The sequence below is a fragment of the Cyanistes caeruleus genome, chromosome 7 (assembly GCF_971803275.1).
Source record: "Cyanistes caeruleus chromosome 7, bCyaCae1.hap1.1, whole genome shotgun sequence".
NCBI lineage: Eukaryota > Metazoa > Chordata > Aves > Passeriformes > Paridae > Cyanistes > Cyanistes caeruleus.
In genome coordinates this window covers 21423794-21441493 of record NC_141707.1, presented here as the reverse complement: position 1 = coordinate 21441493, position 17700 = coordinate 21423794, and the positions used below count along the sequence as shown (strand labels likewise).

The 17700-nt window shown below is 36.3% G+C and overlaps 1 protein-coding gene and 1 long non-coding RNA gene across 4 annotated transcripts in view; both read right to left on the bottom strand.

Annotated features, from left to right (window-relative positions):
• Positions 1-15171, bottom strand: part of SLC25A12 (solute carrier family 25 member 12) — a 46256-nt gene extending 31085 nt beyond the window's left edge. The window contains exons 1-4 of one of the 2 annotated variants that reach the window (XM_086896873.1): positions 15043-15171; positions 14497-14550; positions 10430-10572; positions 5592-5707 (exon numbers count right to left, since the gene is read on the bottom strand). In XM_086896873.1, coding sequence (XP_086752999.1) covers positions 5592-5707; positions 10430-10572; positions 14497-14550; positions 15043-15054 — 325 coding nt within the window. In that variant the 5' untranslated portion in view covers positions 15055-15171. Of the gene's footprint in view, positions 1-5591; positions 5708-9664; positions 9888-10429; positions 10573-14496; positions 14551-15042 lie in introns of those variants that run through there. The other variant, XM_086896872.1, reaches the window with a different exon arrangement.
• A 1028-nt stretch (positions 15172-16199) lies between these two features.
• LOC147652244 (uncharacterized) lies at positions 16200-17699 on the bottom strand. 2 transcript variants are annotated; one of them, XR_015289005.1, is made up of 3 exons: positions 17602-17699; positions 17062-17217; positions 16200-16400 (listed from the first exon to the last, which is right to left on the bottom strand). It is a non-coding gene; the product is annotated as an uncharacterized LOC147652244 (long non-coding RNA). The 2 variants fall into 2 exon arrangements; XR_015289006.1 differs by having other exon boundaries at positions 17407-17610.
• Between the last annotated feature and the right edge of the window lies 1 nt (position 17700).

Genomic DNA, 17700 nt, shown 5'->3' with positions numbered 1-17700 from the left:
CCAACAGAGCTATTCTGCAGGGGGCAAACAGCAAATTATTTTTCAAGCCTTTCATTTTAGTAGGACATTTTACAGAACGCATTCATTGTCCCTGTCAATACATGTTGCTCATTTACTAATGTCTTCTACTCTTTGCTAGCCTTTCTGTAGTGGAATTCTTTCCTACTGAGCTGATAACTTTCTTTCCAGGTTTATAGTAATGCATTTTCTTCTTAGATAGGCATACAAGTCAGCAGCCTGATGACATTCTCTACTTACCATCAGCTCCAGGAACAATAAATCTACTACTCTAGTGTACTAGTACATTACCTCCAAGGCGACACACATTCTCACAAGATTGCTTCAGAATTTCCCCACCCAATAATTTTAAACAAATTATAGATGCTTGGAGCAGCTATCTGCAGGCAGCACACACATGACTGGCTCAACTTCCATCAAACACTGCTACCTATCAAGCTCAGAAAAACGATACAAACCCCAAAGATTCTAGGCAATAATCAATTTCATATAAGGAGGAAGAATACTTTAAATTATAAACACTATGAGGTCTCGTTGGTGGCCCATTGTAAGGATGAGCTCAATACTTCAAGTAAACCTTATGGCAGTACCTATTATTTATTTTGACTTATCAGCTCCCCAAGAAGCAGAGTGGAAAGCTCATACAATTCTAGTGCCATCAACCTGTTAACATTCCCTCGCACCAGAGATAAAAAGCAATCACACTTCTTAGGGACACAAAAGTATAGAAGTGGTAAGTTTTAAGCAGCAGCATAAGTATGGTAAAGATCTGTTGTTTAACAGGGTTGTTTTGGGTTTCTTTAAATCTGTCTACTCAGTAATCTACTGCCCAATTTGGGCATATTTCATGCCTAATGTACATAATGAATTTTAACATTTATATGTTGCTACTGTTCACTATTTCTGCTAACAGCATATTTTCACTTTGAAGGATAAAATAAAGAACCACAATTAAGGGCAGAAAGCCATTTTTGTAGCACCTTATGCAGGAGAAGCATATTAAGAGTAATCCTAAAGTAATACAATAACTACTTTTATGTGAGAAAGTCTAACTAGAAATAGTTACATTTTATTTCTACTCTTATTTTAAAAGGATTACTGATTCTATTGAAAAATGAATGACAGCCATAATAAAAAGTTGTCAATACATATAATTTTAACATTAAGTTCTCCTTTTCTGTTCCCTCTTGTTGAACTATGGTTTTGAAAAAAATTAGCAGTACTAGTAGAAAGAGGGGCTCCCATTCTGCATTGTTCACAAGCATCCAAAACCGTAGTTTAAGCCTGAAAAAAGCACACAACATGAAACAAAAGGAAAAAAAATAAAGTCCTAACAGAGATGTTTTCTATGTTATCTGCATATCTGCATGTGTTTAGCAAAAGGTACCTTGAAAACAGGCAACTAATATAGAACAAGAGGCCAAAATAAACAGTTCTGGTTTATAGCACTTGATGAAAACATGGACTTTACCCTCATATCCTCACGTCTGTAGTCACGTGATTGGAAGCCTTTATGGCTGCCAGTAATATTTTTGAAAGCATCCAAATCTTATCATCTTCAAGCCAGCTTCCCTTTTAGACATGGTGAAGGAGTGAGTACTAGAAGAGATCCCTGTTCCCTGAGAAATAATACTCGTAAGCAAAGCATGAACATGTATTCAACTCCTTTCTCTTGTTCTTGCTTATCTTCTTCCAGTGTTGACAAATTCTATGTCCTGATTAAGGGAAACTTGAACTTTTTCTCTCAGATTAAAACTTGTCTAAGAAAACAGACTGGGCAAAACTTCAATATTCCTCTATATTCAGATTCTGAAACTATTAAATGGATGCCTATCATTTCAGTTCACCAATACTGTACAATTTTCACACAGCTCCACTATGAGGCATCTGATTGCCTCCCTCCCCCCAATGCCTTTGAAGAAGATACTGTTATGCTCTGCAAAATATTTGTAATTAGATTTTGAGTGCAGGGTGTTTATAAAAGCCTCAAATTCAGTTCCATAAATATTTTCCAGTTATCTCCAAAATAATTCTGAATACAGAAGAATCACAAACATATTTCAGTTCTATCTTTCTATCCATACCAGCATGTGTATTTAACTGAAAAAGCATCTCTGAAACTCTTCATCTCATCAGAGAATGGTGTTCTTTGTGGTGGCTCTACAAGGAAGAACAGCCAGAACGGGCCTTGAAATTCCAATTTTTATATATATATAAATTTTTATATATATTCCAATTAAAAGTGATGCAATCCAGATCATTGTATGGTGTGCCAGAGAGATAAATTACAAAGAATCCTTTTACTTCCAGTTAGACAACCTGTTTTTCAGAGAAGTTTTGCAGATAATCATAGACTTCACCTTTTAAACACAATAAAGATTATCTGCTTCAGCATCAGAAAAAAAAAAAAAATAGCTTGAGCAGATTTAATATTCAGGTTTGCTTTAACCTGAATTCAGGTCATAAAACTTGCACAGAATAGAAATAAAAATAATATTCCTTAGTACAATAGAATTAATTTTATGGAGTGTTTTCGAATATTTCACTCATGTTAAGTAGCGCAGTCAATACATCCCATAATCAAAGGAGCAAAGCGCTTGTCAGTCTTCTCTAGTTACAGACAACAACCTGAAAAAAAACCCCACTTGTCCTTATCAGCTTTAGCTGTTAGCATTTAAATATTTTATGGATAATACAGTATTGTAAGGGCTCAGCAGCAACACATTTTGCATAAAATATTCAACTAGGAAGCATTGATGAGGATGTAGGATTAACACTTGGTTACGAATACATGCTTTTTCTCTATTTTTCCATTATTTAAAACTTGTTTAAACTACACTGTCACTTGTATCAATGGATTACTAAAACAGTCATTTTACTGCTTTTTATTCACCAAGCTGACAGCAAGTCCAGTGCAGCTGAAACATGTAGAGAGTACTGAGCATGCTGTGCAGTTTGCACGGACAAAGCAGGTCCAGTTTCATGGTCTTGCAATGAACAAATTTGCTATTTTACAAATGTTGCAGAATACCAACAACACATTTATGGCAGTCATTCATACAGGATTTCTGGATGCCCAAAGCCCCTGGAAAAGTGTCCCAAAGCAGTAAGAAAATAGTAGATGACATTAAAGTGATAGAAGGCTTCATGTTTCAACATATGATATAGCAGACAAAGACAGTGATTAACTTAGCATACAAGTATTTCTACAAAATAGTTTCTAAAGTCTTCTTCTAAGACAGTTCTTCTGTGACACAATTAATAGTTTCATCACCGGAGAGTTGGAAGCTAAGTATTTTAAGAGACAAGTAGCACACTGAGGCTCAAGAGGACTGTAAAATGCTTAAATGCTTGAGAATTGTTCAAAATCATGTCAGTAAATAAATCCTGAACAGAAGCGAACCCAACTAGAGCAGCTTGCTTTCAAAAACAGAGACAGTTCTAAAATTGAACAAGCACACTTCCCCCAGATAACTGAAAATTTGAGTAGATGAGAGTAATTTTTGAGAACATGTTATCTCACACAAGGCCAGTGTTGGTTCTAGTTACTGGTCTAACAGGCCCAAGTTAATTCTGTCCCTTGCTTTGGATGCACAGTGCAGAAAAACCTCAGTAAATCCATGTTGCTTCTGGCAAGACTTACTGGTTTGAGATAGCTTTGGCAGCAATTCAATTACATCCACTGAGCATTTCACTTGAACTAGAAAATCTTGACTTGTGTTTGCTCTCATAGCCAACATGGTTTACATGTGGTACATTACACAGTCTATACAAGACCTGACTTGTCTGATAGTGATTCTCACACCAGTTGGCGAAACGTATTTCCAATAATTTACTAAAACTTTTAGCTTTAAAACTTGTGTTTCTATATTGTCCTGTTTTTATATTAAAATAAACTCTGTGCCTTTCTGTTTATGTGGTATGAAAATGAAAGGGTGCAGGTCTTATTTATAAAACAGCCATAAGACTGACTTGGAAATTGACTGCAGGGTTACCATATTCTGAAGATGTCACAGATCATCATTCACATTTTTCACAGTTGTATTAATGATATGCATATGAAGTAAAAGTAAGTAGCCCATGTTACAAACAAACAAAGACAAAAAAGAAGCAGTAAATGTGGGAACTGTAGCACAAAAAATATGTACCATATGTATGTTAATAACATAATGTTAAATGTTAAATACAGTAATAATTGCAATATAATTAATTTAGTAAAAAAAAAAATCCAAGAAACCAATAGTAAATTTAAAATTCCCTTGAGAATTTCCTTTTCAATATTTATCAGCCTTACAAAATAATCAGCAAGGAAGATACAGAAAAAAAACCAATTTACCAATTTTCTGTTTTATAGTTTCTCTTGTTTGTGTTTTCTTTTAGACTTTATATAAATAAAAATAACAATCTTTAGTCTGAGGAATTTGTATACAATCTGGAATGGCTTATTGTTCAGGTATGGAACCAGCTATTTCAAGTGTGTTCATGACAGCTATCAAGTTCAAACCCCCATTTTGTAAGATTATTAAATAAACCATCGTTAACACAGTCACACAGATTGTAGTAGTTTGTCCAATTCCTAGTGATTGCATTGACTAACTTCATCTTTCTTTGAATTCTAGAAGATTTTCTTTTCAAGATGTTGTGCATCCAAACTGCTTAGTATCTGACTCTTCAGTTAACCATGTAATTTATCAGGCATCATAAGTCAAACAATTTGTTTCCATTAAAAGACCTTTGCTTTTTTTCCCCAACAAGTTACAGCAATTTTCATAATAATGAAATAGTACAAACAGCAAGTGGTTACAAATCCAAGCATAGTTTGTATTTTCTTTATTGAGTGCTTTATTCTTTTGGATAGAAGAAACATTTAATTATCATTCCATTTTATTAGAATTCTTATCATTGATTTATCTAATTTTCATAAACATTAAGTTTTAAAACTAAAGCCTAGTCCTCTTTAAACTGCAATGTTAGTAACAGTTATTTAGCAGTATCACAAAGCAGTATAGTTAATCTCAAGACTTTGGTCTAATTACTAACTTATGTGATTAGGTAACAAAACCAAAGGCCAGATTTTCTTCCTGATTTTGCAAATACATGATCTAGTTGTAAGTTACACTCAACAACATTAATGCAAGATTTGCTCCTCAAGAAAAGGGACACTACCACAGGAAATCAAATTATTAGATGTCCTTAATTTCTATATTGAGCTCTTATTGTATGAAATGACAATCATTCAAAGATAAGTGAAGATACGTAACATATCTTAAAACCCCCTCATGGTTGAAGGAGTTTGAAGTCCAGGATATAGAATTTTACTCAGGGTGACACTGAACATCACTGTATTTACTGCTTCAGGGAAATGAAAAACCTTTATTCAAGAAGACAGAGAAAAATGTATTTTGTCTCTTTGTACTTCTTAAGCTTGAATTAAGAGAGGAAAAATGTTCTACTCATGCAGAGTCTTAGGAAAACAGTACAGTACTGTACAAAATGCATTTCTATGAACTATTATTATGACAGGTACTATTATAATAACTTTCTTAAAACTGTTTTTCTTTAGGTATTCTTACCAAATGTTACTTCTCCATTGCCATTCCTGTCAAATAACTGAAAAGCAACTATGAATATTGCATCTGGAGTACACAAAACAGATTCAAATGCCAAAAATTCTTGGAAGGAAATTAACCTACAAAGGAAAACAGAAAAGTTATAAAGGTTTTTTTTTTTAATTGTTCATAATGCAAATGATAATTCGTATTTGCTACTCTCTAAAACAGTGTGATCCAAATATTAAATAAAATTTTAACTTAAAAAAATTAACACTCTAGAGAGTGGAAAGTATGTTACATTTAAGTAGTTAACATTCATGCAACTCAGTTTCTTCCTCTATGAAGCAACTGAATTCTCAACGAACACCTACAAGTTACTACTTTTTAAGTATAAATGTAATAAGCACCCAAAAATTAAGACATAAAAACACCACAAAAATTCTAACAATGTGAAATTTAGAGGTCTGTCATTGTACTACTACATATGCATTTTTACTAAGAAAAGATACTGTAATGTAAGTAAAGGAATACACTATAAAACATACATTTTCTTAAAACAATACATAACATTCATAAAAAACAAACAGGTTCAGAAATAGTTGCACTTTAATATGCATATGGAAAGAATACTACACTCCAAAAATAACATGAACTGTCAAGTCATGTACTCAGGGCCAAACACAGAAACATCTGGACTCAAGGACAGACATGGCAAGACAGGGAAGGATCTGAGTAGGACACAAGATTCTGAGCTGTGTATGCAAGCCAGTCACAGTGCATAACTCAGGATGCACTGGTAAATCCAAGTCTTTGTGGTCACCAATAAACTCAGACTTGAATGTATGCACAGATATCTTATTAGGATAATAATAAGTAACTTTTCTACAGGAACTCTGCTTATTCTGGCTAACACCAAAAAGAACCTTCAGAAGGCATCCTAATGCTGTATGTATGAACAGCTGCAGAAAGGTAAACCTGAAGCTAAGCGTAGACAAAGAATAATGTTGGCACAAGAAAATAATGGGATAAATTACAGGATATGTATTTTAGAATTGAATAATCAATAAGAATTACATCTTTAATATTAAACAAAAAAATTACTATATATCAGTAAATGCTGTTAAAGCAGAGAATATCACTGTTTCCTAGAATTTTTCCTAGAAAATGTACATAATTGATCTCAGCTTAGTACTCATCATATGAGATCATCAGCTCATAGTGATTACTTCAGACATTACTGCTTACTGTTAAAGAGCCAAATAAAAAGTCTGCTCCCCACAGGAAAAAAAAGAGAAGAAAAATCACAATATTCACACTATTCATTCCTATATCTAATCTTTCTCTAAGTACACATGAAGTAAAATTGAGATACTTCAAAATGGTTAAATAATTTAACATTCTTGTATATATGCACTGCACAGAAAGACAGGAAAAAAGACTTAGAAACTTTAAAAGTAATTATTATACTGAAAACACAAAATCATCATATTTACCATAATTAAGCCAGAAAAATCAGATATGAGAATGGCTCTTCACATGCAAAGTCAATTTCATCCAAAGGATGATCTTGATAAATAAAGGGTTAGTATCAAAGAAATGAATGTTCCTTTAAAATAATTGTAAATACTACCATTTCAAAATATATCTCATATACATTCATAATTAACAAATTAACTCCTAGCCAGGAAACTTTGTAACTGACAAAACAAGGTGCTGATCTCTGTACAATGCATTCATAGAAGCCTGAACCTGAAAGATGTCTTCAGCAGTCTCACTGTAACAGTGCCTACAGCAAAAGGAGATAGATACATCCAATTTCCTTTCCCCATATTCAACTTGCAATGCCTAAGAGCAGGGATAGCCTCTGTGATTCTCCATTAGCCACTAGGGCACAGATAACAGGAGCTGGATTAAACAGAATGATGGAGCTTCCCACCCAATCACTTACTCAAGTATCATCCAGTGAACCCACTGCATTACAGAGTCCATAACAATATCAAATCACTCACCTTTCGTTTTATCTGTAACATTTAAAAAAAAATTCCTTTCCTCTGATTTCTTCTGTACTGCTACCCTTCAAAAGCACACAAAGTAATCTACGTGTTTCTTCTCTGACTTTCCTATTTTCATACTACAAGTCTTTTCTGATTTTTCCCCACACAACATAGCTTTTTAGACATTATGTATAGCTCTGCTGTGACTCTCCATTAGGTGAAATATCAACTCCTTCTTGGGGACTTCACTTAAGAACAAATTTCCAGATTTAAGAATGATATGCTGATAAAGAAGAGTACCCAGAAACAAACAGTTAAAATAAAGAATTTTGAATTACTACTGTGAAATTCTGAAGGTTTGAAGGGGGAAGAAAATATTTTAGCTGGTTTTGGCACATATATATGTGTAAGTATATTCTTCAGAGAGGGTATTTATCCCAATTTCAAAAACAGTGCCTGCAGTCTGAAGATACAGGAGTGCTTTCAGCATCAGTGAAATCCTACTGTACTAAATAGGTAACAGGCAAGTTTACACCAAATTCTAATTTAGAGGTCATCACATAAATTTTTAAGAACATGCACTTGTAACAATGAGGAATAAACATTTTGGAAGTGAACAGTCATCTATTTTAAGAACTACCTTAATGAGTTCCACTAAAGCAAACCAGTCTTGTACAGCAGTAATGGGAGAAGGCAATAGTGCTCTGGAACAGTTAAGTAAGGATCAAGTTACCATTAGAAAAAAAGTAAAACCACTTTTTTTAAACACATGCCTACAGAGAGCCAGTTCCAAAATGTGCTGTTTCTGTAAAGTGCCAAACTTAAACCTAAAAGAAATAAAAAAATATTAACAATGGAAGCAACCATCAACACTCTGAGTATTTATATCAAGGGCAAGCAAGGCTAAGAGAATATGATAGCAGATACAGGAATGAAATTTTATAACAGAACCCAAAGCTTCTCAATGACTTGCTGCATGACATTGGGCTGTCATTTAATGTAAAAGTATATACATGGGACAAGACTACTGTAACTTCCTTGGATTTCATAAAGTAAAAAGATGATTGGAAAGATGCAATGCATCCTGGAATTCAGGTTTAGATTATAATTGTTATGCATGCTATTAGAGTCTGGATTTTGATATAAAACAGCTCACTACAAATGGAAAAATGTGAACGCAAAAAACCCCTTATGTTGATAATGGGGCTATAAAAAATTCTTCACATGAAATACAGATTAAATATAAATATAGATTAAAGCATTTAGAAAAAAGTTTCAGACAAGTATTCAAACAGATAAACATTTTACACTTTAAACTATATGGCAGTGCAAAATAAAAATTCCACTCTCCCCATAAAGAAGGTGGAAAAGCACACTTAACCATACTTGATTATATGAATTTTCAAATATTACCCAGATTTATTAAAAAACAAACAAAACAAAAACAACAAAAATCTTATCCACAGGGAAAGTAACAAAAAGCAATACTTAAGAGTTCTGTTGTATCATTAAAACAAACTTATTTCCTACTATAAGAAAGACCCTTATATAAGACATTTCCAGAAGAAATGCACACCATAAAAAATAACCAACAGCTTTCAGAGGAGGAATATGCTAAGCATGTTGGTTTACTTCATCAATTAAACTATTATTTTAACAGATACATACAAAATTACCTTTTCAATCCATAATAAAGCAACAAACTGCAGCCATGTATTGGAAACAGAGACAGGTTACTAAGATTTCTTAAATGTATGTATAATCAAATATATTAACGAAGTGCTGCAGCCTTATGAAAAGAAAAATTATATAGCATTACATCAAACAGGAAACCCTATATTTGTCATTTAGAATAAGAAGTATACAGCATACATACAACATACAACTTCATTTCCACAGCACAGATACTGTACAAGTTGCTCAGGATACTAAGCAAGCTAATAAAATGTTCTATAGCAGAATGCAAGAAAACAAAACCAAAATTTAAGTAAAGAAGAAAGTTAAGGAGCTTTCAATTTAAACTAAGTTATATTTACATATTTACAAATTTATTGCATACTATTTTAACAGCATTTTCTTCTCAACTAAATAACCACTCACTTCTGCATTCTTGACCTCTTCTCTGATGCATCTTAACCTTCTCACTTTACTTTAGCAATGCCCAGGCCTCCTACTACAATCCAAGGCCAAAACTAGAAGCCTACATACAGCAAAATAAAAGGCTCCTTGGAAGACAAATTAGTTAAAGGGCACTACCTCAGCAGAGCAGACATTATGTAAATTGGCTTCAGGGAACTGTTTAAAAGCAAGCAAGAGCACCTGTAAGCAGAGCTGGACCAGCTTGATGTGGTGTGACCTGATCTTCATTAGGCAAACAGCTTCTTCCTTAATGAAGCCACTAGTGTCTCTCTTTTCTAATAGTCAGCACTTTTCAAAAGATCTCAGTGGTTGGATTTTAATTGCACACTACAGAAATAAGAAAAGCACTTCCATATTTTTGTGTTTAACTACAGGTACAGAAGACTCTACACAGTACCTGATGATGGATGTGAACATACAGAAAAGAACTTTTCTAAGGCAGCTATACCACACTTAACTTACCTGATGTTCAGCATCCTCAGCTTTTGTAAATTTAACAAAACATCATCAAAATAAATCTTGGCTTAAAAAAAAAATCATGTTAAACACCATACTTCTTTTCTCCGTTTTCACAAATTCTTAGTCTATTGTACTTTTGAAAAAAACTTCTCATTTAAATAAGCCTAAAGTGTAATAAAATCTACAACGTATTTTAGAAGATGAAGTTATCAAACTCACGCATTTAACAATGCAGTGCAAGTTTCAAATAGAAAGCAAAATTCTCACCCATCCTTAGTTTGATCTGCCACTCCAGCCAACAGCTGCACTGTTTTGGGATTGTGATGTGGATCTGTATGAAGTCCTAGGTATTTCTGCACAAAGTCCTCTGGGGTCATGTAATGCTCACCATCTTTCTCAACACTTGCATACTAGAGTAAAAATAAAAAAAACAAAGCCCCACAAACAAAAATTAATCCATTTAGATGCTAATTGTCAGTGATGACCAAATTAGTATCTTTACTGAATATCACTTAAAATGGTGCACAACTGTCTGCACATAACTGCTCTGAAATTAAAGGGTTGGATTAAACTAACAGTGTTACTGTACTAGTTTTATACTACCAACAGTCAGATTTTCCTGGACATGTGTTCACATAATGATCAGTATCTTCTAATTAAAAGATAGCAACATATTTCAGAAACCACCAAGTAATTGCAAATATTTATAAGAATTACAACCATGCTATAGCATTCCATTTGCAGCTACACTGAAAATGCAGCACATAAATTTTCTTAAAATTTCTAGTAGCAGATATCTTCTGAATAATTGTTCCTGATCTTTACTATAATTATTTTGGAAAATAAAAATTATTTCTTTTCTCTTTTTGTGAGTAATAAATGTTCAGATTAATTTTTATCCTGAAAATAATGTTTTTAAGGAGAAATTCATACACACAGAGAGTGCTTGCTTCAGCATCTCGTGTATCTCTTCCACAATGTCAGCCCCTCACATCACCTCATCACCTCTTCCACCCTACACATGTGATGACAGCTATTTGCAAGACTGCACTGTAAACCAGATTACTGAATTTATGGAGAATTAAAACAGAGTATTTCCACCAAAACAGGAACACAAAGCAGTGGACAGGAATCCCTTAATTCAGCACTGCTGCCAATATGACAGCACAATGAAACTGTGGCTTCCTTGAATCAACTCTGAAAGGTTCTCTTCTCAGCCATACACACAAGTGACTGAAAAATGCCTTACAAAGCACAACTCTAATGCAAGACATGTAATCCAAAGAAAATGCTATGTATGAAGGCCCATCAAACATGCAGAGTATGGAGCATATCTTCAAGAATCACTGAAGTCAACAGTATGACAGTAGAGTGCAGATTGAAGACAGTAAAAATCTAAACACCGTATTTTTTCCTCCAGACACCAATTTCTGTGAGTTTATCATAAATAATAATTTATAATACTACCTTCCACAATAAAAACTGTTTGGAGGAATTTTTGTTTAAAAAAATTTGAGACAAAAATAATTAACTGTCAGATACACTGAGCTCCATATGAGAAGGTCGTGGCATTTTGGAAGAGTTTGGCAGCAAGTCAATAAATTAAGGCCCGAGAAAGTAGCTAAGCATGTAAATATATTAGTCTTATGTTTACACCATATAACTTAAGTCAAGAATCTTTTAGCCCAATTTTAAATTATAACCTAATTTGAATATAAAACACAACAATTAAATCTGTGTTTTTCTCAGTCTTGAACTGTGTTACTTTATAACACAAAATTCTTAGTATACATTTGTAGATTGCCTCAGGTAAGCACTTGATGGATTTCCATGAGACTCTTCTTTAAAACATCCTCATATAAGATAAACATACAAACCCTCTAGTTTACAAGCTGATGCTTCAGAACTTTCACACTTTCAGAAAAATGCTTTGGAAATCTTTTTGTCTTTCCTTCTCACCTTGCTTGAACAGGTGAAGCTGAAGCTTACACTTGAATTCAATAGGAAGGGAATAATTCAACAATATTTTCCAAAGGCTGACTACGTCTTGTCTAAGAAAAATAATGAAGATTCTCTAAGAAATCTGGTAACTTTTTCCACCCAACTCTTTTACCCTTCTGTGATAATTTGTTACAAAATTTGTTCTTTTCTGGTTGCTACTGAAGTCTGTGGTTAGCAAACACCTAAGAGGTAACTTACTTGATGGTGCACAGACATGAAACTTCAATGCCTGCATTTCATAGTTAAAAGACTAAATAGCGCATCTTGTTAATGCAAATAAGACTTCATATTTTTAACAGTTGAAAACAGTTAGAAGAAGCAGATAGCACACTTCATAAATTCTAAAGAGAAAGCTATATATTGAATATCCTTTAAGATATATGTTTACTGCACCGTGAGAGGGCACATATAACATTAGAAGACATGCATGAACAGAAGGAAATTTAAGTAGACTCTCAATGATTAAGGTGGATGGTGATGAGGCCTAGAGCTCACATCTTCCCTTCTAACCATTTCCAAGGGAAGCCAAATTTAGGAAGGAATGCACGACCTTTAGCTGAAGCTCACAGAAGAGGCCAGCACTCTCAGCGAAGAGTACAGCATATCTGACCCCTAAACACTTGCAATATTTCATAACAAGACTTTCTACAACTTAGTCTTAAAAAGAATGATTCTCTTCTGTTTTAAAACCTGCAACTAAGTTTAATTTCTAAACATCAAACAAAAACACAATTTCAAACTCAAAACAATGCAGAAGAAATACAAACTCTTTTTCTATGCTTTTTTTTAACTTCTAAATCTCAGATACTCAAAGGGACAGAGGAGAACTTTCATATTTTTCATTCCTCAGAGCACCAAGCAATCCACAAATTCCCTTGCACATTTCTTTGAAGAAAACAAGACAGACATGGGGAAGAGCAAAAAGCCATTTTTTAAAAACAGACTGTCTGCTTTTTAGGTCAATAAAACATGCACTGTCAGGAAGAAAATTTCAACATCCAGTGGTACAATGCTCTTCCTCTCCACTGTTCTCTGCATGACCACTATCAAGAACTTCAAATGCTTATTTCCAGAAGCAAGAACTACTGATTGGATGTCAAGAACCATAAAGAGTTCACATTTACAACTGAATAGACTGTTTTGACACTTCATTTAACATTTTTTCATTCCAATGTGCAAAAGTACCTTGAAAAAGTTGGAAAAGATGTTCTAGAACCATATTTTTTATACTGTGTTAATATATATTTCAAAAATACTTTGATGTATTTTCTAATTTTATTAACATACTTTACTTAATCTTTATCTACAAAAGCTGAATGCCATGTCAACCAAATATGAACCTGTGTTGGAGTATTTTCTACTAGAAACTAAATGTTGAGCCTTCACAGTTTGATGCCAGCATTCTTAGTTTTACCACTACAGCAGTGTTACTGTATATGTAATCCAGTATGCTAAAGGAAAGGCCACCAAAATTATGATTGGGATACAACTTCTCTCCCTCAGGCAAAAAGGTCTCTCTGACTACATAGAATTTATGGAAATTGTTAGATGGTGTAGTAGAACCAGAAATAGATAAAAACAGTTAAATAATAGGTTTTATTATTCACAGTATTAGCCCTAATTCTATACCCTTAATTTTTCACATAGAGAAAAGGTTCTTGAATATACTAATACTCAACATTAGGGGAAAAAAGATACTTTAATAATTTTGAAATGTTAGTGTCCCTATTATGGACCTAAAACACAGTTCTTGTTCTTCTTATTCCATATGCCTGATTCACATCATCAAAGTTTTAGGATTGACTGGATTTTCCTTTCTGATCAAGCATTACTGAAACTAAGGGAGTGGACAAACCTTCATACTATTATTTACATATGTTAATTTCTAAAGCCTTTCAAGGGACAATATTACAAAGTATATAAATCTCAACAAATCAATTTTAAGTTCTAAAAACATTACCAGTGGTCCAACCATTTGTAAGTACACATATAGATCCCAAGGACAAAACATACAGCCATGTAAGAAGAATGTTTTTGAATTCTGCAAAGGGGTATTTTAAAAAAAAACAAACAGTATTTTGTTATAATTATTTGCTTTACAGAAAATTAGAAAATAGTTCAGGAATTCATTTAATATTATAATTTGGAAATGGTTATCACCATTTGTGACAGCAGCACTTTCTCCTCAATGCCTGACAGCCCCTTCAATACACTGTGCCTGCAAAATGAACTTTTAGTGTCCCACCAACACGACACAAGTTTGATGCCAGGGCAAATTGCTGGAAAGGCAAAACACAGAAATCTGACACTCGAACAACATTAGGTCTTTTTACCTGTAAAAAAATGTTTCGTAGTTCATTAGGATCCGCTCTTTTGGTTGCATGCACCTGTAAACACAAGGAAATTAGTGCTTCGCTTAGCCGGACTACTGTCAGTGCAGATAAAACCCACCGCGCCGGCCAAAGGCGGCATCACGGGGTGGTCCCTCGTCAGAACGACAGGCCCAGCCTCAGCCATGACCGCGCCGTGCTGCCGCGGGACGGCACAGGGCTCGGCGCCGGTGACAGCTGTCAGCCCCGGGCTGCCTGCGAGTGCCGCGGCGCCCCGGCCCCACAGGACGACCAGAGCCGCCACCGCCGCCCCGGGGACCCCGGCCCACGCCCTCCGAGGAAACTTCGGCGAGCGGGGGCAACGCGTGCTGCGCTGCCGCTCCCCCGGGGCCGCCCCGCCATCACCGCCCCCGTCGGCGCCGCTCTCCGGGCCACCGCGGGAATCCCGCAGCGGCGGCGGCGGCGGCCGCCTCCCCCCGCCGCCCGCCTGCCCCCGGTGTGGGATCCGCCCGGCTCCTCCTGCCACCAGCGACGGAGCGGGAGAGTCACCTTGACCGCCATGCTGCACCCGCCGAAGAGGAGGAGGAGGAGGAGCCGCCCGCCCGCCCGCCGCGCCGCCGCAGCAGCCGCCGCCTCAGCGCAGCGCTGTGGGGTGAGCGCCCTGCCCTGCCCCGCCCCGCCCCGGCCCCGGTAGCGCCGTGCGCGGGCCGCGGCTGCCCCGCCAGGGCACCGGCAGCGCGGGTGTGGGGCCTTGGCGCGAGGCTGCTGGCAGCACCTCCACAGGGCAAAACAGAGCCTTTTTAAATGCTGCTGAATCTCATTTCTGGCGCAACAGATGCAGCCGTGTCCCTAAGGGTCAGGAAAGGTGTACCTGTCGGTTTCAGGTGCCGAAACTGTTCGTAGACTGATGTTCTGGCAGCTAGGCTGCAAATCAGTTGTAGCTCCGTATTTCAAACATAGAACCAGAGGCCCCAAATCGGGCTAGAATTCAGTAACTTCTGACAGGGTCTTATAATCTTTTATCAGCAGAGTATACCTACACTTTATACTTCAAAATGAAAAGCACGCAAGTCACAGCCTTAAGAAAGGGCAAGTTTATACTTTGTTTCAACAGTTCAATCACAGTGCTTATAAAACCTGACTTAAATAATACTGCATATTTTGTCTTGCTGTGAAATTTCAAGGGCCCAACAAAGCGTATTTTATTTGATGCCCCTGGAAAACAAAAAGGGCAGATTCTGATACTCTTCAAATAACACAAGGAGATATTAAACTACAGTACAGCAACTAGTAGTTTATAATGGTGGTCACAAAACAATGACTCATTTAAGTTTAATACAACTTTTCTCTGGAAAACAACTTTCTTTAGTTACATGTCAACAAAAACTTTCTGCATATAACTTAAGAGTTATATGCATATAACTTAAGAATTTACATACTACATATATGCCTATGTCCTAGCTGACAGCAGGAACAGTTTTGTTAGAACTCTACCTATTTGGTAAGCATCTGACCACCCAAGCATCATCTTGTTCAGCAAATCCATATATATGTGTGTGTATGTATATATATATATATATATATACATGCTAGCTGCAGCGGGTCATGGTTTAACCCTAGCCTGGAGCCAAGCCCCACACAGTCACTCACTTGTTGCCCCACCAGCAGGACTGGTGAGAGAATTGGAAGGATAACAAGTAGAAAACTCATGGGTTGAGATACAAACAGTTTAACAGGAAAAGCAAAAGCCACAAGCGTACAAGCAAAGCAAATTAAGGAATTAATTCACTGCTTCTCATGAGTAGGAAGGTGTTCAGATATCTGCAGGAGGCCAGGGCTTCATCACCTGTAGCAATTGCTTGGGAAGACAAACATCATCACCCCAAACATTCTCTCCCTTCTTCTCCCTGTGAAAAACAGAGTTTATTTTTTAGAACTTTTAAAAGTTTAATAAAGGATAAAAGAAGGACAAACAACCTAGCACTGGGGTGCTTTTTGGCCAGAGTACAGAGATAGCTTAAAATCATGTACTCTATATATGGTTACATGCATATTCATTAGCTTATACAGTATTCAAACATTCCTTTGAGTTTTTGATGTTCCAGGAACTTTTTTGTTTGATTTTAACCTCTGACTTGTCTGCAGAACATTCTATAAATTAGGTCTATGTATTTTATTTCTTCCTGTACTTTTATCCTGTTGGTTCACTCTCCCTGATAACGCTGACAAAACTGATAAATCCTTCCCATAGACTTATGCTCTGGTTTTTGTCACTCTTGTCACTTGGAGAGGCCAGTCCACAGATACAAGAAACAGAATAATTGCTGTACACCATTCTGTGAGTTAGTTACATATAAGTATTTTAGTCTCTATTTTAACATGTTGCTAAAGCCTATGATGTATTTATCAAACTACTATTCATATGAACTATACAGTGCATACATAAACTGACAGATTATACAAAGCAGTTAAAAGTGTAAGTTGTATTATATCAAAACACTTGTGATGCAAAATGCTAATCTATGAACGTGAAAGCCAGTACTATTTTTTCATATATAACATCCTCACTTTATATACTGAGCATGATGCCATCTGATCAAAAATATCCTGTCACTTGTGAACACCTGTCCCAGCTGTGTCTCTTCTCAATCTTTCATTCAGCCCAAACATCCTTACCAGCACGGCAGTACAAAAAGCAGCAAATGCCTTTGCTCTGTGTAAGTCCTGTTCAGCAATAACAGAAATATCTCTGTATTATCCACCTTGTGTTCAACACAAATCACAGAATCACTGAATAAGCTGAGTTGGAAGAGACCCTCAAAGATCAAACCCCCCACCCCCACACAATCCACCGTGAAAAGTAATTCTATCCCAGCCCAAACCAGCAGAAAGAATGTGTATCAAAAGCCAGGCCTTTGAAAGAACATGTCAGAAATCCCCATGGTCCTTCCCGTAATGGATGTAGCAAGCGGTTCAGCACAGAGCGCTTTATTTTTTACTAATGACAAAGCTCTGGCTGCTTGCTCGGCCAAAGTGTAACTGGAGCAATGAGCAGCGAGGTCTGTGCGAGAAGAAGGAGCGGAGGCGGCCCCTCGGAAGATGCCGAACCCGGGGAACGCTCGGGGCCGGACAGGGCCGGCGGCACCGAGTTCGCGACGCGAGCAGCCTGCGCAGAGCCGCCACACGTGAGATGTGCGAACAGCACTG